Source organism: Medicago truncatula, chromosome 1 (genome assembly GCF_003473485.1).
Source record: "Medicago truncatula cultivar Jemalong A17 chromosome 1, MtrunA17r5.0-ANR, whole genome shotgun sequence".
NCBI classification, from domain to species: Eukaryota; Viridiplantae; Streptophyta; class Magnoliopsida; order Fabales; family Fabaceae; genus Medicago; species Medicago truncatula.
Window position 1 is genome coordinate 20,850,707 of NC_053042.1, and position 23,082 is coordinate 20,873,788.

The 23,082-nt window shown below is 31.1% G+C and overlaps 1 protein-coding gene across 9 annotated transcripts in view; it reads right to left on the reverse strand.

The window, feature by feature from the left end:
- Positions 1-23,082, reverse strand: part of LOC25483331 (uncharacterized) — a 100,074-nt gene that overhangs the window by 71,213 nt on the left and 5,779 nt on the right. For all 9 annotated transcript variants that reach the window (XR_005646640.1, XM_039835063.1, XM_039835064.1 and 6 more), the window contains 8 exons: positions 18,934-21,764; positions 18,291-18,539; positions 17,475-18,197; positions 16,401-17,210; positions 8,507-9,247; positions 4,881-5,690; positions 2,859-3,599; positions 341-1,150 (listed from right to left, as the gene is read on the reverse strand). Coding sequence is in view for 8 of the 9 variants with exons in the window: in XM_039835063.1 (XP_039690997.1) it covers positions 341-1,150; positions 2,859-3,599; positions 4,881-5,690; positions 8,507-9,247; positions 16,401-17,210; positions 17,475-18,197; positions 18,291-18,539; positions 18,934-21,720 (7,671 nt within the window). In the remaining variant the exon portion in view is untranslated. The remainder of the gene's footprint in view (positions 1-340; positions 1,151-2,858; positions 3,600-4,880; positions 5,691-8,506; positions 9,248-16,400; positions 17,211-17,474; positions 18,198-18,290; positions 18,540-18,933; positions 21,765-23,082) is intronic.

Genomic DNA, 23,082 nt, shown 5'->3' on the forward strand with positions numbered 1-23,082 from the left:
ATTCCATAATAGATGGCCATGCTTGAGAGGCTTAAAAACGGCTTAAATGTAACAGAAGCGATGATGTCCATGGGTGTCCTAGTAGCGCTTCATGTCCATCTACAAAAAGACTCCGCCTCCAAAAAGACTACAAACTCTTGAAGTCTTTGTTTTGACACTATGTATCTCTTTTTCTTTTTTAAAGAGAATATTGCGATATACTTTTAAAATCTGCATATAGTCGTTTTTCCACAAAGTTCCTAACCGTGCAAATTAAAAATCAACTATTATGCATCCAAAGAAAATAAAAACACAAATCATTATATTGTTACACAAGAAGTAAAGTGGTAAATAAACATACCTTATCTTGAAACATGTTGTATATTGTATCGTTTAAGTTTCCTTGCCATAGCCATTCTTCATCATTTTTTGCAATTTTAACTTTTTGAAGAAGTGGTGTACTTGTGTTTCCGGCTGAAAAAATCTTCATGCGAGGACATTCCCTTACAATTACTTCCTCCATCAATGGAAACTTCATGAAACACTTACTAGAGCAAAATTTGACGAGGTTTGGCAAACATTTCAACTTGAAAACTTCCAAACTATTAAAAGCAATGTCGACATTTTCTACTCCAGTAATTACTTCTTCAAGTGAATTACAGTCTTTTATCTTCAACACTGTGAGCTTGTCCAAGCTTCGTGCCGTAGAAGTTGTGAATATATATTTTAGCCCATTGCATTTTATTATCTCCAACTGCGTCAGATGATTAAGGGTGACAGAGGAAGGCATCAAATTTATCAGACTAGAACAACTATCAACATCTAAGTATTCAAGGAACTCAAGAACTGGGTCAATTTGGCATCCTTCCTCACATATTTGTTGAAGTTCAGGTAATTCATTCAATATCAGTTTTTTTATTTGTGCATGAGTCTTCTCACTTATTTCTCCTCTATCTTGAAATATCTTCTTGAAGGAACTCATCTCAACAATTAGTGAATCGAGAGTATGCACATTTTCAAGAAACCAATAAGGAAATGTAGCCTCTTCACTGTCATAGCCACTCAAGGCAACAAACGTCATTTTGGTAAAGAGGGAACTTGAGTTTTGAGTTTGCAATATCATGTAAGCATCCGCCTGTTCCATCGTCAACTTCTCCAAGTTTGGAATCACCTAAAACATATTTAAACAACAATGTAAAAGAATTAAACATGTTATTATTGAGTCAAACTATAATTACTATTGACTAAAATTTGTATTTTTAATTTTTGCCAATACCTCTACTTTTTTCAATTTCTTTTAAATTAACATTTATCCTTTATGAAATTTATCAAATACTTTTTTTGAGATGACCAATGCTAGTAGTTGTTATTTTCCTTATAGAAATTATCAAGCACATCTATGAAATAAAATATTTTAATAACTTTTGATATTTATAGTTCGACATATTTTGCTCTCAATTGATTATAACGTGTTTTTGAAAATGCTTGCAAAGAAAAATACATCATATTTTATAATTTTTAAGAGTTTTCAATTTTTTACCTATTTTTTACTACTAGATATTTTGAAAGGTAAATTTTGTGGTACATCCAAAAATTTAAGTGCACCGGTACACCAAATTCTTAAAATAATAATTAAATAGGTTGTTTTTTTAAGGGAACAACTATTTTCTATCATTGATTATTATAATAACTAAATTTTATGTCTTAATTTTTATTATTCTTAATAGAGAATATTAATTATGATTCTTTTAAACAATGAGATGATGTTTTTCTTATGAAATAATGGTTTCTAAAATATAAATATCAACAAATAACTCTTTATTTCATAAAAATATTCATTAATTTATTGATTTAGGAAGAAAAAGTACGGTGCACTTCAATTTACAACTATACAGTAGAAGTTCCCATTTTAAAATATTTTAATTACCAGATATTTTGAAATACTCACTAATAAATGGCGCAATTAAATAAAAAAATAAAAAAAAATAAATAATAATAATAATAATAATAATTGTTGTAGTACATCCCGTGAGCTTAGCTCAGTTGGTAGGAAATTGCATATTATATGCAGGGGTTGGGGTTCGAACCCCGGACACCCACTTCTCTACATGACAAAAATAAAAAATTGCAGTAGTACTACTACTAATAAGGGTCATTTTAACCGGTATTCCCGACAACTTGTTAAATATACTAAAAAACGAAAAATATTATTAAAAAAAACATGTTTTGACTTTTTTATGGTCTAATTACACAATTTTCAATGTAATAATTATTATTTCCTCCGTCCCTATATCTAAACACTCATTCGACTTTATTTTTGTCTCTAAATGTAAACACCGATAACTTTTTTAAGAAATATGAAAAAATCAAAGGGGGCATACATATAGGGATAGAAGAAGTATATAATTCACTTTTTTAATATTCTTAACCAGATCCCGGAGACATTGGATAACATTTCCTTTAATAATAGTAATAATAATAATATATTTGAAAATTTCTCTAGTATAAACTATAAACACAATTTTAACCATGAAAATATTGAACGAGATGCCATTGTTCTTATATATTTTTTTTAAAATGGCGATATACGGTTACTTTAAATCTTTCTAGTTATTTATAAAGAATAATCTGCGAATATTAGTATTGTTAGTAATTAGTACTTCCTTATTATAAAAAATAATTGACTTTTTAGGTTTATTGTGTTAGTGATATATCTAGCCTATATTTACAAGTTACGTTAATTATACAATGAATCTAAAAAAACAATAATTTCTTATAATAAGGACCTGAGGGAGGATTACGCTGAAGGTGGGGTTGAAACCTATTCAAATTTGTGCATATATATTCAGAGCAAGAATGATATTTAATGCTACTCTTACCTCTTCAAGCACAAAAAGAGGTTGAGATGTTGAGATATTGAGCTCATCATTTACGGAATTCTCTTTGTATCTCAAAGGCTCTGCCTTAAATAGCTGTATTTTTGGACATCCACAGAAGTTGATCGTTTTCAATGATTTACAGTGAAGAGAATGAACCCCAACATAGAATGCCTCAAGTTCTTGCAAATTTAGAAGTTTAATGAATGTCAAATGAGGAAACACAAATTTAACCATCTCATTTGTTCCTTCTTCCTTGCCAACAATTTCTTGAATCCCACACTGACTTACTTGAAGACTTTGAAGTTGCATCATATCTCTAGCCACTGAGAGCGGAAAGAGGCTTGTCAAGCTTTCACATTCCTCAACAGATATATCAATTAAATTTTCAAACCTAATAGTGTAATGTGGATCATCCTTCCATACATGCTTCAGATTTGGAAGATTAGATAGTTTTAATTTCTTCAATTGACTTGAATTCTGAACAACAATTTCTTTGGCAAATTCATCATTCAAATCAAAAACTGCTTCTAATGAATAACAATCCTCCACATCTAATTCTTCCAGGTTCATCAGTACTTCTAGCAAGTTAGGTTGAAAGAGCACATCGGATAAAAAACCACATTTATGAACCACTAGATGCTTCAAACTCTTAAATGCGTTATGCTCAAGTTGACCATACCAGAACTCTTTTAACTCAGGATATTCAGATAGTTTTAAATGCTTGAAACTACCAAATCCCACCTGTAAAAACAATTGTATTGTGAGTTAGTTCAACAAACGTAGCAGTAAAATATAGTTCATAAGCTTATATCCCATAGTAAATGTAAGGATGTTTTTTCAGAAACTCATGAAAACCAAGACTGTGAATCCTGTCCAAAGGATGACATTAGCTCAGATGAAACAGAAGATGGAACGGTTCCTTTGAGTTTGCATGCTCAAATGGCTCTCAATCTTAACTCCCTAGGGTGTTGATTAATAAGATGAAGTAAAAAATACTCATTGACATGAGATTCTTAACCATGGAAAATTTCAAATAGTTATTTCTAATATAGAGAATAGAATGATAAAAAAGATTAGAAAACAGTCCAGAAATGATCCAACAATGCCCATTACAGGGATGTTATCCCAAAACCATATTTTCCATTAAAATATCATATTTTTTTAGAAGACCTTTGGTTGGAAAATCTCCTTTAAAGCAGAAGACCTCCGTTCTTCTGGAATAACTAAAGGCTCAGGACTCCTCTTCTTGATGCACACTCACACACACAAAATTTGACCATTACCATCTTACTTAGTCTTCTAAACAATCCATGTGAGCAGCTAAACTTCAAATTCCTTTCTATTTGAAACTCTCATAAAGATTGCAAAAAAAAAAAAAAAAAACACGGAGTGCTTGAAAAATGTTAGTTATAGGAGGCAATCAATCCATCCTTCACAGAAAATTGTAAATTCTCAAGTCCAAGCTAAAATGGTGGAATAAACACTCGTTTTGTAACATTCATGACTCAGTCAATAATACTAAAACAGAGTTGGATTAATTCTAGCTCAAAGGGAGTAGCTAAGGCTCTTATGGTGACCATAATGGAGGAAATCCTCCTCTGGTAATTGCTCCTAACTTTCCTCAGTGGGATAAAGATGATTCTGTATGTTCCTTTCAAGAACCAAATATCTCTTTATTTATCATTCCATAATAGATGGCCATGCTTGAGAGGCTTAAAAACGGCTTAAATGTAACAGAAGCGATGATGTCCATGGGTGTCCTAGTAGCGCTTCATGTCCATCTACAAAAAGACTCCGCCTCCTAAAAGACTACAAACTCTTGAAGTCTTTGTTTTGACACTATGTATCTCTTTTTATTTTTTAAAGAGAATATTGCGATATACTTTTAAAATCTGCATATAGTCGTTTTTCCACAAAGTTCCTAACCGTGCAAATTAAAAATCAACTATTATGCATCCAAAGAAAATAAAAACACAAATCATTATATTGTTACACAAGAAGTAAAGTGGTAAATAAACATACCTTATCTTGAAACATGTTGTATATTGTATCGTTTAAGTTTCCTTGCCATAGCCATTCTTCATCATTTTTTGCAATTTTAACTTTTTGAAGAAGTGGTGTACTTGTGTTTCCGGCTGAAAAAATCTTCATGCGAGGACATTCCCTCACAATTACTTCCTCCATCAATGGAAACTTCATGAAACACTTACTAGAGCAAAATTTGACGAGGTTTGGCAAACATTTCAACTTGAAAACTTCCAAACTATTAAAAGCAATGTCGACATTTTCTACTCCAGTAATTACTTCTTCAAGTGAATTACAGTCTTTTATCTTCAACACTGTGAGCTTGTCTAAGCTTCGTGCCGTAGAAGTTGTGAATAAATATTTTAGCCCATTGCATTTTATTATCTCCAACTGCGTCAGATGATTAAGGGTGACAGAGGAAGGCATCAAATTTGTCAGGCTAGAACAACTATCAACATCTAAGTATTCAAGGAACTCAAGAACTGGGTGAATTTGAGATCCTTCCTCGCATATATGTTGAAGTTTAGGTAATTCATTCAATGTCAGTCTTTTGATATGTGTATGAGCCTTCTCACTTATTTCTCCTCTATCTTGAAATATCTTCTTGAAGGAACTCATCTCAACAATTAGTGACTCGAGAGTATGCACATTTTCAAGAAACCAATAAGGAAATGTAGCCTCTTCACTGTCATAGCCACTCAAGCTAACACACGTCATTTTGGTAAAGAGGGAACTTGAGTTTTGAGTTTGCAATATCATGTCAGCATCTGTCTGTTGCATCCTCAACAGCTCCAAGTTTGGAATCACCTAAAACATATTTAAACAACAATGTAAAAGAATTAAACATGTTATTATTGAGTCAAACTATAATTACTATTGACTAAAATTTGTATTTTTAATTTTTGCCAATACCTCTACTTTTTTCAATTTCTTTTAAATTAACATTTATCCTTTATGAAATTTATCAAATACTTTTTTTGAGATGACCAATGCTAGTAGTTGTTATTTTCCTTATAGAAATTATCAAGCACATCTATGAAATAAAATATTTTAATAACTTTTGATATTTATAGTTCGACATATTTTGCTCTCAATTGATTATAACGTGTTTTTGAAAATGCTTGCAAAGAAAAATACATCATATTTTATAATTTTTAAGAGTTTTCAATTTTTTACCTATTTTTTATTACTAGATATTTTGAAAGGTAAATTTTATGGTACATCCAAAAATTTAAGTGCACCGGTACACCAAATTTTTAAAATAATAATTAAATAGGTTGTTTTTTTAAGGGAAAAACTATTTTCTATCATTGATTATTATAATAACTAAATTTTATGTCTTAATTTTTATTATTCTTAATAGAGAATATTAATTATGATTCTTTTAAACAATGAAATGATGTTTTTCTTATGAAATAATGGTTTCTAAAATATAAATATCAACAAATAACTCTTTATTTCATAAAAATATTCATTAATTTACTGATTTAGGAAGAAAAAGTACGGTGCACTTCAATTTACAACTGTACCGTAGAAATTCTCATTTTAAAATATTGAGTAAATTACACTCCCCTCCCTTCAAAGATGCTTGAATTACACTCCCCTCCCCTCTTATTCAAAACATATTAGAAAAAATTTCACCCCCCTCCCCTAAGAGAAGCTTGAATTACATTCCCCTCCCCTCTTATGTTAAAATCTACACTTTACTCCCTCAATATTCTTTTTTATTATTTCTAATAATCTAGCAAAAAAAATAAAATTTAACACACTTAAAAACAATAGTATTGCAGATCTATTTTAATATAATAAAAAATTGAATACATATTTTTCGCTATTTTTTATTCACAATTTCATTAACATTTAGTTTTAAACTCTATTATAAAATATGAAACAACCCAAAACAAAATTAAAATATGTGAATAATTACTAAAATCATTAAAACATGATTATTTAAAAGTTAATTTTATACTCTAATTTATAAAATCAATAGCAATATATTTAAATTTAATTATCATTGACATTTAAACTATAAAGAAATGAATTAATTTTTCTTAAATGGTGATTCAAAATTAATATATATTATAAGTATATTTATATATGTTCAAATAGATTAAAGTGTAGTGCATATTTAATTATTAAGGGAGGGGTTTGTAATTCAAGCATCTTATGAGGGAGGGGAGTATAAATTTTAACATAAAAAAAAATATTGATGGAGTAAAGTTTATATTTTAACTTAAGAGGGGAGGGGAGTGTAACTCAAGCATCTTTGAGGGGAGTGTAATTTACTCTAAATTTTAACATTAAAAAAATATTGAGGGAGTAAAGTGTATATTTTAACTTAAGAGGGGAGGAGAGTGTAATTCATGCATCTTTGAGGGGAGGGGAGTGTAATTTACTCTAAAATATTTTAATTACCAGATATTTTGAAATACTCACTAATAAATGGCATTATGCAGCTAGGTGTGGAATGAAATAAAGGTGGAATTTCCAACGTAAGGGATTAATTAAAAATAAATAAACACTGTGAAATAATTACAAAGTCACAACAACAACAACAACAATTGTAGTAGTACATCCTGTGCGCTTAGCTCAGTTGGTAGGGATATTGCATATTATATGCAGGGGTTGGGGTTCGAACCCCGGACACCCACTTCTCCTCATATTATGTGTTAGTTCTATAGCCACTAGGCTACATGACAAAAATAAAAAATTGTAGTAGTACTATTAGTAATAAGGGTCATTTTAACCGGTATTCCCGACAACTCGTTAAATATACTAAAAAAGGAAAAATATTATTAAAAAAAAAACATGTTTTGACTTTTTATGGTCTAATTACACAATTTTCAATGTAATAATTATTACTTCCTCCGTCCCTATATCTAAACACTCATTCGACTTTATTTTTGTCTCTAAATGTAAACACTGATAACTTTTTTGAGAAATATGAAAAAATCAAAGGGGGCTTACATATAGGGATGGAAGAAGTATATAATTCACTTTTTTAATATCCTTAACCAGGTCCCGGAGACATTGGATAACATTTCCTTTAATAATAGTAATAATAATAATATATTTGAAAATTTCTCTAGTATAAACTATAAAGACAATTTTAACCATGAAAATATTGAACGAGATGCCATTGTTCTTATATATATTTTTTTTTTTTTGATCAAGTAGCCTAGTGGCTAGAGCTCACACAATTTAATTGTGGAGAAGTGGAATGTGCGGGGTTCGAACCCCGCCTCCTGCATATAATATGCAATATCCCTACCAACTGAGCTACGCTCACGGGGATTTCTTATATATTATTTTTAAAATGGCGATATACGGTTACTTTAAATCTTTCTAGTTATTTATAAAGAATAATCTGCGAATATTAGTATTGTTAGTAATTAGTACTTCCTTATTATAAAAAATAATTGACTTTTTAGGTTTATTGTGTTAGTGATGTATCTAGCCTATATTTACAAGAAGATACGTTAATTATACAATAAATCTAAAAAAACAATAATTTCTTATAATAAGGACATGAGGGAGGATTACGCTGAAGGTGGGGTTGAAACCTATTCAAATTTGTGCATATATATATTCAGAGCAAGAATGATATTTAATGCTACTCTTACCTCTTCAAGCACAAAAAGAGGTTGAGATGTTGAGATATTGAGCTCATCATTTACGGAATTCTCTTTATATCTCAAAGGCTCTGCCTTAAATAGCTGTATTTTTGGACATCCATAGAAGTTGATCGTTTTCAATGATTTACAGTGAAGAGAATGAACCCCAACATAGAATGCCTCAAGTTCTTGCAAATTTAGAAGTTTAATGAATGTCAAATGAGGAAACACAAATTTAACCATCTCATTTGTTCCTTCTTCCTTGCCAACAATTTCTTGAATCCCACACTGACTTACTTGAAGACTTTGAAGTTGCATCATATCTCTAGCCACTGAGAGCGGAAAGAGGCTTGTCAAGCTTTCACATTCCTCAACAGATATATCAATTAAATTTTCAAACCTAATAGTGTAATGTGGATCATCCTTCCATACATGCTTCAGATTTGGAAGATTAGATAGTTTTAATTTCTTCAATTGACTTGAATTCTGAACAACAATTTCTTTGGCAAATTCATCATTCAAATCAAAAACTGCTTCTAATGAATCACAATCCTCCACATCTAATTCTTCCAGGTTCATCAGTACTTCTAGCAAGTTAGGTTGAAAGAGCACATCGGATAAAAAACCACATTTATGAACCACTAGATGCTTCAAACTCTTAAATGCGTTATGCTCAAGTTGACCATACCAGAACTCTTTTAACTCAGGATATTCAGATAGTTTTAAATGCTTGAAACTACCAAATCCCACCTGTAAAAACAATTGTATTGTGAGTTAGTTCAACAAACGTAGCAGTAAAATATAGTTCATAAGCTTATATCCCATAGTAAATGTAAGGATGTTTTTTCAGAAACTCATGAAAACCAAGACTGTGAATCCTGTCCAAAGGATGACATTAGCTCAGATGAAACAGAAGATGGAACGGTTCCTTTGAGTTTGCATGCTCAAATGGCTCTCAATCTTAACTCCCTAGGGTGTTGATTAATAAGATGAAGTAAAAAATACTCATCGACATGAGATTCTTAACCATGGAAAATTTCAAATAGTTATTTCTAATATAGAGAATAGAATGATAAAAAAGATTAGAAAACAGTCCAGAAATGATCCAACCAATGCCCATTACAGGGATGTTATCCCAAAACCATATTTTCCATTAAAATATCATATTTTTTTAGAAGACCTTTGGTTGGAAAATCTCCTTTAAAGCAGAAGACCTCCGTTCTTCTGGAATAACTAAAGGCTCAGGACTCCTCTTCTTGATGCACACTCACACACACAAAATTTGACCATTACCATCTTACTTAGTCTTCTAAACAATCCATGTGAGCAGCTAAACTTCAAATTCCTTTCTATTTGAAACTCTCATAAAGATTGCAAAAAAAAAAAAAAAAAAACACGGAGTGCTTGAAAAATGTTAGTTATAGGAGGCAATCAATCCATCCTTCACAGAAAATTGTAAATTCTCAAGTCCAAGCTAAAATGGTGGAATAAACACTCGTTTTGTAACATTCATGACTCAGTCAATAATACTAAAACAGAGTTGGATTAATTCTAGCTCAAAGTGAGTAGCTAAGGCTCTTATGGTGACCATAATGGAGGAAATCCTCCTCTGGTAACTGCTCCTAACTTTTCTCAGTGGGATAAAGATGATTATGTTGTTATTACTTGGCTGGGGAACTCCAGAACTTAGCATAATAGATGGCCATGCTTGAGAGGTTTAAAAACGGGTTAAATGTTACAGAAGCGATGTTGCCCATGGGTGTCCTGGTAACGCTTCATGTCCAGCTATTTTCAGCGACTCGAATGCCAATCTGTAGCAGGTTTTGCTACTAATTTAGGCATATCAACGACCTTGTGTGCATAGATTACGACGGTCATGCTCACTTTTTAGACTCCTTACGAGCATAGTTGGAGGAATATTTGGATTTAAACGGATAACATGTTGGTTATATCTACTTACCAATCTAACATTGTGTCACTTGGAGCATTAGAAATAGTTAGCTTAAATGTTTGAATCTTTGGAATTCAGAAGGAAATGCCTACGCTGAAAGAATTATTAATCATGTAGAAATTCAGTATTGACAGGATATGAATGGATTCAAGATACTCTTGATGGAATTGATAGGATATGAATTAAAAAAGATTTGAAAAAGCGTTTTTTTCTAGTTCTAAAATTTTTAAATGAAAGAAAAAAATGGTTTCGAACTATGTTAAAAAAAATAGAAAACTGGAACATCAAAACTTAAAAGTATTCTATTTAGGTTCAAAACAATAGATGAAACAATAGATGAACTGAGTGAAAGCAATAAAACTTCAACAATTAGTAAGAATAATTTAAAGATTGAAGTGATTGAGGAATCACCCGTTAAAATGGAATCTATTAATTGGACAAATTCTTCATTCACAGGAAAAAAGGATAAAAGATCTTAATGTTAAAACAAAGACAATCATAAAACAAATAGAAACAATGACAGAAGAAAAAAAAGGGGATTCTAACTTCAGAGATCAATTTGAATTCGAAAAAAACTACTCATGATGCTAAAAGATTAGAATTACAAAAAAATATTTTGCAAATCTTAAAAAGAAGATTTGTTCGATTAATACGTAAATCCTATTCTTTTTTCAAAATTTTCATAGAAGGGGTATACATAGATATCCTTTTATGTATCAGTAGTATTGCTAGGATCCATCGACAACGTTTTTTTTATTTTCTTGAATCAACAGACAAAATACTAAATGTAAAAAAATCCATTTACTACAAAAAAAAATGCAGAAAGAATTGAAAATCAAAGTATAATTCCATTTATGTCGATTATAGACAAATCTGGGAATATTACGAATATGAATTCACAGAATTCTTGAGATGTATCTTCTTTGTCACAAGCATATGTATTTTATAAATTATCACAAATCCAAGTTAGTAATGGATATAAATTTAAGTTAAGATCTATTTTTTAATCTCCTGAAAGATCTTTTTTTTCTTAAGAATGAAATAAAGGATTATTTTTTTAGAATACAAGGAACATATAATTCCAAATTAAGACATAAGAAACGTCCCGATTCGTTGATGAATCAATGGACAAATTGGTTAAAGGTTCTTTATCAATATGATTTACTTGAGAACATAACATGATTTACCTGAGAACATAACAGATGGTCGAGATCGGTATCACAAAACTGGAGGAATAAAATCAATGAAGTGTGGCTCAAAATAAAGATTTAGTTGAATATGATTCATATGAAAAAAATCAATTAATTCTTTCCAAAAAACAAGAACAAGAAGGAGACTTATTAAAAATAGAAATTAAAAACAAAATTAAAAAACAATATAGATATGATCTTTTCTCCTATCAATATATTCATTTTGCGGATAAGAAAAAATCCTATATTTATGGATATAGATCACCGCAAGGAAACAAAAACCAAGCGATTTCTTATAATTACAACCTATGTAGAAAAGAATTTTTGGATATAATAGGCGATATCTCTAACCAAAATTATCTAGAAGAATAATATCTTCTAGATATGGAAAAAAATCTAGAAAAAAATCCGGATAGAAAGTATTTCAATTGGATGGGAATGAATGTAAAAAGGAAAAAGACTTCTATACCGAAGAATAACTTCCTTATTCCCGGATTTTGGTTCTTTTCAAAATTAAGCAAATTTTATTGTGCATATAAGATGAATCCTTGGATCTTACCAATAAAATATTCTTTGTTTTGCAGCTTGATAATTTAGAGTTAACAACGGAAAAATACGTGAATACAATAGATAAAGATCTTAAATCTGGCTCATACTATTATAAAGGATCAGATTCTAAATACATGACCGATCTAAAGGGAGAACAGGATTTCTTACTATCAAAATATTTGGGTTTTTATTTGCACTGTGATAGTTCCGACGAAGAAATAGGAATGGATAATACCAACTTATTTTGTCTCCTGCTTAGAATGAAAAAATTTAAAATTGTAATAATGTCGATTAAAAAGCTAGAGCTAGATATAGAAATACTAGTTGATTCAATTACGAAGGATTTTTTTTATACAGAATGTAGGGACACTGAGGACTTGAAGGAAAGGCTAATATTTTTTATTGAACCTATTCGCCTGCCTACAAAAAATCATGAACAATCTCTTCTATATCAAACCATAAGACTATCGTTGATTCATAAGAGTAAGAGGCGAAAAGGTTGGAGTTGGAAAAAGAAAAAAAGTCGTGTTGATCAAAAGATAACAGAAAATAAAGATAAAAATCTTCATGATTTGTTTGTTCCTGAAAATCTTTTGTCCACTAGACGCGTAGAGAATTGAGAATTCTAACTTGTTTCAATCCTAGGAATAGAAATATTGTGCATAGAAAAACAATAAATGACAATGAGAATCAAATAAAAAATGTTTCTCAAGTTTTGGCTAAAAATAAAGATCTTGATAGCGAAACAAAAAAACTAATGAATTTTAAATTATTTCTCATCTATTATGGCTGGGACCTTTTATGGCAGATATTGGTGCACAAACCCCCTTTTTCTATATTTTTAGAGAAATAGAATTAATATATGATCTATTTGAAGCTGCGTCGGTTATGAGAATGATGCATTATTATTTTCGTATTGGAGGAGTAGCGGCTGATCTACCTTATGGTTGGATAGATAAATGTTTTGATTTTTGCAATTATTTTTTATTGAATATCAAAAACTGATTACGGGAAATCCAATTTTTTTAGAACGAGTTGAAGGCGTAGTTGTTGTTGGTAGAGAAGAAGTTATAAATTGGGGTTTTTTTTTCTAAAAATTTTTAAATGAAAGAAAAAAATGGTTTTTTACACACTAATTAATGTAAAACTCAATTTAACAATTCTATTCATTTTCTTGTTAAAAAAAAACAATTTTATTCATTTTAAAATTAAAGATAATAATAATTTTCTCTAATGCTAACTTTTAAAATTAATCTAGTCAAAATAAATTTTGTCCTTATAGGCTTAACTCGGTTGATAAGGACAATGTATAATATATGCAAGGTTCGAGGGGGTGCGGTTATCATGAATAAGGCATCATTATGCACCCTGCATAAATCCCAACCCATTAACCGGTAGCCCAACATAATTGCTTCGTACACCCCAACCCATTTTGTCATACACCCCCAAACAAAACCACAATTCCGTTACTTCATCTTTAATTTCTGCAATTCACATGTTCACTTTACTGATATGTGGTCATGGCAACACATATATGCACAAGTCTTTAATTTTTGAATTAAGCTTTTAGCAAAACAATATATACATGTGCTTAACTTGGTAACCGTCAACATTTGCATAACAATCCAGTGTCCACGGCGACACCAACACGAACACATCAAATGAGGAACACTCAACAGCAACAACACACCACATCAATTTCCATTTTTCACATCAAATGAGGAACACTCAACAGCAACAACACAACACATCAATTTTCATTTTTCATCGTCTTCATACGATACACTTGATTTGCATAAAGAGTTGTTGCTGAATTGAAACAAACTTCAAGGTATGGATTACTGAAACCATAAGTATGGTTTAATGGTTTTGATAGTCTTGTATGTGAAACCAAGATAATTGTGTAATGGTTTTTAATGAAAGTATTATTGTTACATGGTTTTAAATAATGATTAAGATGTTATACACTGAAATTATTACTGAAACCATAATTATGGTTTAATGGTTTTGATAATCTTATATGAGAAACCAAAATAATTGTCTAATGGTTTTGTGAAGTGTTTATGCAGGGTGCATAAGGAAATGACTTATGCATAATAATTTTTGCCGGTTAGAGGTTCAAACCTCGACAAAAGAAAAAAGAAGTCAAAAGAAATATTAGTAGTTGGTAGTTATTGAGTAGATTGTTTGTAGCTAATGCTGCAATCACCTTACGACTTTTAGTTTCTAAACATTATTAAGCGTTAGTTCATGTATTAAACTACTTCTATGGTGTTTTGTTTTATAAATAACCACGTGTATCTTTTTTAGAAATGATAATTTAAATTATCATTATATTTATCTAAACGCTAATTTGTCTTTCAATTGACGTGCTTTTTTTTTTTTATATGGTGGCTGGGTTTGAACTCTGAACCTTGTATATTTTATGCATTGTTCAAACCAACTAAGCTAAGCTCACGAGGACAATTGACGTGCTTTATATATACTAGCATTGGATGGGCTAACGCTGATATATTTTTTTTTAACTGTTTGTCAGTTCTTTCTATTGCACTAACACGTATAAATTATCATATTTTTTTTATAAAATTTATATTTTCATGAAAATTAGTTAGATTTTGTCAACAATTGCGCTAACACACTTTCATCAACAACATCAGTGTCATTCCTCAAAGAAGTCGGCTGGTTCTCAAGGTAGTCTAACAAGCGCTATTTTTATTGCGCTAACATTTAAAAATGATGAGTTTAACATTTCTTATTCTCCTCCAATTATTCATCTTCATTAAAAATTAAATCAATCAATTTTCCACTCGCCTTCGAGGTTAAGATCGAATGATTCATCTCCATTAAAATATGAATCAATTTTTTCATCTCTTGTAGAATCAAAATTATTCTTTGGCTTAATTGCACTTTTTCCCCTATAGTTTGCCAATTGTGCGATTTTGCACCCCATAATTTTAAACGAGCGATTTTGCCCCTATAGTTTTCTCATTTCTGATTTTATGGTCCCCATGACATTTAATGCTGATTTTTTTATGCATTAATGTGTGCCACGTGTGTGATTCTATTTTTTAAAAAATAAAAAATAGTATTTTTCAGATTTTGAGATAAGGAGCACGTGATTTTTCATATTTTAAGAAGAAATATCACGTGCCTCCTTCTCTCAAAATCTGAAAAATACCATTTTTTAATTTTTTTTTTAAATGGAATTACACACGTGACACACATTAATTGATAAAAAACAAACATATCAGCACTAAATGTCACGGGGACCATAAAATCAGAAAAGGGGAAAACTATAGGGGGCAAAATCGCTCGTTTAAAACTATGGGATGCAAAATCGCACAATTGACAAACTATAGGGGGGAAAAGTGCAATTAAGCCTTATTCTTTTCATCATTTCCACACACACAGGTGATATAGTGAAAAAAAAGTTCAATTTTTATCGGTATATTTCTCCAACAATAAAGAATGTTTAAATTGGACCTATACAAAATAAACATTTAAATGTAAGCATTAATTGGAGTAAAATCAAGCAAATTTTTGCCAAAACATCCATTCGATATTTATATATATTTTTTTTATTTTTTAAAAATAATAAAATATTTACACGTACTGGATACCTTGTATTTTTTTTATACTAGAGTTGTACTTTAGAAAATCATCTTAAAAAATGGTTATGAAACTCACTGTTCATATTATCTAATTTTTTTTGGTTCAATATTCATATTAATTATGATTTACCAAACTACATGTGTTTTATATATGTCGAAAAATGAAAGTCGTTATAAAGTCACGACAAAGCACTCCATGGCTAGCACTCACTAAGCTGGTTAATTAATATACGGACTATATATGAAGAGACAAATCAAAATTACTACCCTAAAAAAAAAAATCAAAATTACTATTTTTTTTAACGGCATATATTTATATTATTATAATTGCCAGTATATATATTTTGAAGTCTTTTGTTACAACCTCAGGGTCCATTTCTATGATTTTTTTTTCTTCTTTTTATCAAATATGACTTTCTTTCTTTTGACACTATGTATCTCTTTTACTTTTTTTTAAGAGTATATTGCGAAGTACTTTTAAAGTCTCCAAATAGTTGTTTTTCCACAAAGTTCAACTATTATGTAAATTAAAAATCAACAACTATGCATCCAAAGAAAACAAGTGAAAATAGAAACCCAAATGACATTATGAATAAACATACCTTATCTTCAAATATGTTGTATATTGTATCGTTTAAGTTTCCTTTCCAATGCCATTCTGAATCATTTTCTGCAATTTTGACTTTTTGAAGAATTGGTGTGCTTGTGTCTCTGGCAGAAAAAATCTTCATGCGAGGACATTCCCCCACAATTACTTTCTCCAACAACGGAAACTTCATGAAACACTCACTAGAGCAAAACTTGATGAGGCTTGGCAAACATTCCAACATCAAAATTTGTAAACTAATAAAAGCAATGTCAACATTTTCTACTCCATTAACTACTTCTTCAAGTGAATTACAATCTTTTATCTTCAGCACAGTGAGCTTGTCCAAACTTCGTGCAGTAGGAGTTGTGATCAAATATTTTAGCCCATTGCATTCTATTATCTCTAACCTTGTGAGATGATTAAGGGTGACAGAGGAAGGCATCAAATTTATCAAACTAGAACATCCATCAACATGTAAGTATTCAAGGAACTCAAGAACTGGGTCAATTTGAGATCCTTCCTCACATATATGTTGAAGTTTAGGTAATTCGCTCAATTCCAGTGTTTTGATTTGTGTATGAGTCTTCTCACTTATTTCTCCTTTATCTTGAAATATCTTCTTGAAGCAACTCCACTCAACAACTAGTGACTCAAGAGTATGCACATTTTCAAGAAACCAATAAGGAAAGCTAGCATCATCAGTGTCATAGCAATTAAAGCCAATCCATGTCATTTTGCAAAAGAGGGCACTTGTGTTTTGGGTTTGCAATAGCATGTCAGCATCCGCCTGTTCCATCCTCAAAAACTCCAAGTTTGGAATCACCTAAAACATATTTAAACAATAATTACTATAGACTAAAATTTGTCTTTTTAATTTTTGCCAATACCTCTGTACTTTTTCCTCAAGAAATTGTCAAATACTTTTACACGCCATCTAATTCAATTGTAAAAGGTGAATGAATCAGAATTATTCAATTGAATACAAGTATAATAATTATTGTTTGGTATTTCAAAGTAATAACACTAATTCCTTACTGTAGAGAAAAACAAAAAACAAGTCCTACATTTATTATATTGATATGCATACCTCTTCAGCAATGAAAAGTGGTTGTTGCTTTAAAACAGAGTGTTTGTCATCTTGAAAATTGGAGCTTCTTGTAGAATGAGTTCTAAACAAATTCAACTTTGTACATTTGAAAACATCAACTTTCCTCAAAGATGGACATAGCAGAGTGTGATTTCCAGCATAGAAACCATTGAATTTATGTAAGCCCCAAAGCATTAAAGTAGTTAGTTGATTAAACTCAAATATGGGAGCTGCATTCACGCTAGATTCATTCTCCTCTGCAACAATTTCCTTCATGTTCCCACAAGATTTTATACTAAGTTCCTTGAGATGAGAGCAACGAGTGGCTACAGAGAGTGGTAATAGATACTCCAAGATTGGACAATATCGTACTTCGACATTTATTAGATTTTGAAAACTAAGAATTCCTTCAGGATCTCCACTACATATATTTTTCAACTTCAACAGTACTTGTAGAGTAACCTCTTTCAATTGTGTCATAACCTCTTCACTGTTATTTTCATTCAAATTCAATTCAAATATCTCTTCAACTAAATCACAATTTCTAACCTCCAACTTCTCAAGCTCATTATATGTGTTTTGCATTGAAGAAGGAAAAACCACCACAATTTTCTTACAATTGTTCACTTCCAACATCTTCGATGTTTCAAATTGCCGATGCCATATTGTCTTCAAGCTGTCCATATCCTTCAATATGATTTTCTCTAATTTCAAAAAATGAACCTATGAAATCATGAATAACCACCATCAGTATAAATAATTATTTAAATTACAATTTTAAAAAATTGGATGTTTTCAATAATAGAATTACCATACCTCTTTTACTGCATTATTTCTATCTTCTTTAGTTATTATATCCTCCATGATAGGACAATTACTTATTTCAAGATGTTTGAGGTTCATAAAACTTTCAACCAAAGTAGATGAGAATAAATACTTCAATCCAACACAATTATCCACAATCAAGCTAGTCAAGTTGCACATTGATTGATGATTCTCATCCCAGACTTTGTTCAAATTGAGAAGTGAGCTTAATTTAAGGGTATCCAAATTAGGAAATGAAACCTACATAAAAACAAATTAACAGAAATCATTACTCTTATAATATGAAACATCGAAACAACGTATAAATAGTTAAAAAGTAAATACTATGAAACAGTATGAAGTCTTCAAATACAAGAATCTATTTAAATATATTTTTTAAGGATAAAACTAACTTATAACTAATAGTATACTTATAATTTTTTAAATGACTTTTATTATCACATCTATTGCAGTTTCGTGGAAAAAATAAGCATTATAGTTTTTTGAACAGAAAATATTAATGTTGTTCATTTACTCAATTGTTTTTTCTTTCTTCTCTAAACAAATTTATTCATGAATCAATCTGTTTTTACATATCACAAAATCAAAAATTATATCATATGTATCTAAAGAAGGTAAAAACAAAATAGCATACCTGAGCATTGAAAAATGGTGTAGTAGAAGCATATGGCTCTACATCGTGATACTTTTCCTTACTTCTATGATGTGTCAAATAATCAGAGGCGAAATTATCAAGTGTCTCCAAATGTTCTAAAGTCAAAGAACGCAATTGAAGAAACTCGATTTTTTCATCAGTGATATCATTATTAGCACTTGAATTGTTGTCTCTGAACACTATATCCTTCATAGAATTGCACTCACAAACTTCAATCTTACAAAGGTGAGAAAGTCCTTTAACCATTGTAAAGGAGAAAAGATACTTTAACTGGACGCAATTTTTTACTTTGATAACACTGAGACTTCCAAAAGAAGCAACTGAAGGTTGACCATGACATATATGCTCCAAGTTTCTAAGATTAAGAAGTACTAGTGTTTCCAAGATGGGAAAGGACGCATGGATTTGATTTATCTCTTTATTGTCAACAATGTGATTCAAGTTAGTATTATTTTGGACGTGGAGATGTTTCAGCAATTTAAATCCTTCTCTATTTAGGTTAGGAAGCACATTTTGAATTCCATCTACATCATCCAAATACAAATTCTCAACACCTTTAATCAATGCTTTAATTCCATGCTCCAAATGTATGTTTGTACCAAGTTTGAGCATCAATGTTTTTAAGGTTCCATCCTTGATGTCAGACCAGTCCCATACATCTCCAATAGCTATTTTATATCTTTCCAGCTTCTCAAACATCAATCGCAAGTCCCTTGGCAACATCCAAGTCTCACGAATTTGTAATTCTAGAGCTTTCAAGTTGGGTAGCTTTCGAAGCTCAGCAATACTAGCATGTTCATTTTGAACCGTTGAATTCACATCTTCCCAATTAATAGAGGTATTTCCCATGTACAACTCCTCCAATTTAGTCAAGCTTGATATAATGTTGTGTGGGATTACTTCTATTCCTGAACTTCTCAAATCAAGCATTCTCAATTGAGTCAATTGCCCTATTTGTCTTGGCAACTTGATCATTGAAGAATTCCAGAGGCAAAGTATTTTCAAATTTTGTAAAGCTTCTATTGCATCCATATTTTCCAAAACGCAGAAATTCAAACACAATGTTTGAAGGTCGGTTAGGAACTGAAACGGTAATGAAGACAAGTTCAGACTTGTTAAATCTAGCACTCTAAGGCTTCCCATACCCTCAAAATAATCATCTGGGATTTTTAAAGAACGATTCCCACTAACCAAACAAAAAAACTTTATGTTAGGACAATCAATTGTTTGAGGAAGCTCGTGCATATGATAGCGATCTACAACAATCTGTGTGCACCTTTGTAAAAAAGCACTGGTTGGCCATTCCTCATCCCGTTGTTTCATTAGAAATACATGTTTGTCCCTGCATGCTATGGAGATAGCAAACTCACAAACAAAGTCATGCATTTGGATCTTTCCATCTACTTTAACTTCAAGCAAAAGACAAGTTGCCTCCAAAGATTCGATCATTGTGTAAAGTTTATTTCTTGCATCATCAATGGTATTAACATGTTTTAATATGTCTAGACCCATTGCAATTTTTAGAAAGTACGATACATAATTACCTGGAAGTAAAGAAAAAAGCAAGAAAAGGTCCCTCATTTCATCACTATCCAATGAGTCATAGCTCAATTCCAAAGCAGAATAAGTTAACGCATTTAACGAGTCATGACTTTGCAATTTCTTTAATGCATATTTCCATGAATGAACATCCCTCTTATTTTTCATTGCACGCGCTACTGTCACTACCCTAAGCGGCAAACCTTCACATTTTTGGGCAACTTGATATGCTACATCTTTCAAAGTTCTATCTTTAACCACATCCCCTGCCATAAATTGAAACAAGCTCCATGACTCATTTTCACTCATAAGTTCAACTTTGAAAGTGAAATCCTTTGGAACATCCATTTCCAGCAACACTTCTTGACTTCTACTTGTTATCAACAATTTGCAACCATTATGTTCATCACCAACTGGTATCCCCACTTCTTTCAAATCAAGGGTCCATATGTTATCTAGAATGATAAGGATGCTTTTCTCCATCTTGATTCTTTGTCTGAGGCGTTGTGCTCTGCCAACAATAGTCTCCTCTTCAAATCGCATACTCAAGAAATCTGCAATCTCGCCTTGAATTCTTTTAATGTCTGGTTTTTTAGTAACTTCTGTCTTAACCACTCTATCGAACAACTTATGTTCCTTGGCTATTTGAGCAACTTTCTCCACAAGAGTGGTCTTACCCACCCCACCCAAACCATAGACCCCAATGTTGCATGAAGTAGAATCTGCTAAAGCTTTCACAATGTCCTCCTTAAGTGACTCTCTTGTGTCATACTTTTCACGATCTCTTGTTGAGGAAGCGGCTACTACATCTAGAGGAGGAAGGTAGCCAACTTGATCAAAAATCCCTTTTCCTTGAACTTGAACAACATCTTTTGCAATTTTTGTGGCTTTCCTACTTAGTTGATGTCGTAAAATCAAGTTGGGGAACGGCCATGCTGAGCAGCTAACATTGGCATTGCGAGGATCGTTTTGGAGCCCATTCGCCTTTTCAATAACCTCGTTCACTTTCTCCAACCAATTCAGAACATCTTTTTCAATTTCTTTGCCATTTCCCCTTTCTCTTTCAACCGAATGGATCATTCTTGCTCTTGCAGCCTCAAGGTCTTCAACATGATCCTTTAACGTCTTGAAGTTACCTTTGTAGAATATCAAGTAACTTGCTTGACGTCCAATAGGCACAACGGTATATTCTGCTATTTTTGCAACAACAGAAATAAAAATTTCCATTGATTTTCGTTTCTTCTGCTCTTCCTTGAGACTTGAGTCAAAATCTGAAAGTGAAAGTAAAAGATACTGTTTATGGATGAGGGAAAAAGAAACAAGGGCAACACAACATTTGGAAATGTGAGGACATTAACACACTATTCTTATTTTCAAAGGAGAACTGCTATTATTAAATAAAACATGTGCTTTGGTTAGAATTAGAAAAATGTAATTGTAAACAATAAAATCCAATAATAAAGGTAGATTGGGCAAATTGAATTTCATTACAATCATGTGTAACCGATCAAAAATTTAAGACGGACTACGATCTACGTGACTTTCCATAGACACGTAAGAAGTTAACGAATGTTGCATAATGATTGGTATAAAAAAACTAGTTACAAATATTTTAGGGATGAAAACAAATTAAATTGATTCAGGGGTCAATTGGTTTCTGATCAAAGGTTTAAGACAGACTTTTGTGAGGCCATTAAATGTCGAACCGTGTTTGCAACCAATTCAATTTGTTGTAACTAGATAAGATTTAAGATTGTGGCATCTCATCTCTTCTATGTCCAAGACCGCCAGAGGAAGTGATTGTTTTGTTGGATGCTAGGATACAAAAATTGGCTTGATGCCCCTAAGCTTTGTAGTTGTCATATGGTTTTAGTGTAGTTGATTTATTTGGTTTATCTTTTAATTTTATGTCCTTCTCAGGAATGGAAAATGCCCTTACACTACACGATAAATTTGTGTAATGGCTCTCTCGATATCTGAATGAAGTTCTTTTTTTTCGGTCAAAAAAAATTGATTCAGGGGTGTTTGTTTCAAGGTCACTAGATTTATTCGTAGGGATTAATTTTTTCTAGGAATATAAAGATGAAAGTTTTATTTTATAAAAATGATGTTTGGTTAATAATATAATATTCCCGGGAACTTCTATAATATGGAGGTTAATAGGTGGTTACACTTAAAATTATTTTCATCTTCATGGGAACTTTATTCCCACAATTTTCTTTGGGAATGTTATTTCATTCCCAGGAACATTTTATATTTAGGAATAAAATTTAATAAACTTGCAACAAACATAGGAATGCATATTTCCATCATTCTATTTCCAGGAATTTACAAAGATAACTTGAAACAAACACACCCTTGCAGCGTCCAAAAGAAAAATTCAATCATTTTCGTGGAATTCAAAACATATTTAACCCTAAAACAAATTATAATTAATAACTTAAGTTGAGTATATTACATTTAACCAGAAATAAATTTAAGGTATAAATGAACAACATGTAAAATAAAAAACAACATCATGTTAGGAGAGTTGGCAGCATGATTATCTCAAGGAAAAGAATTGTGTTTGATTCATTGAGCCACCGATTT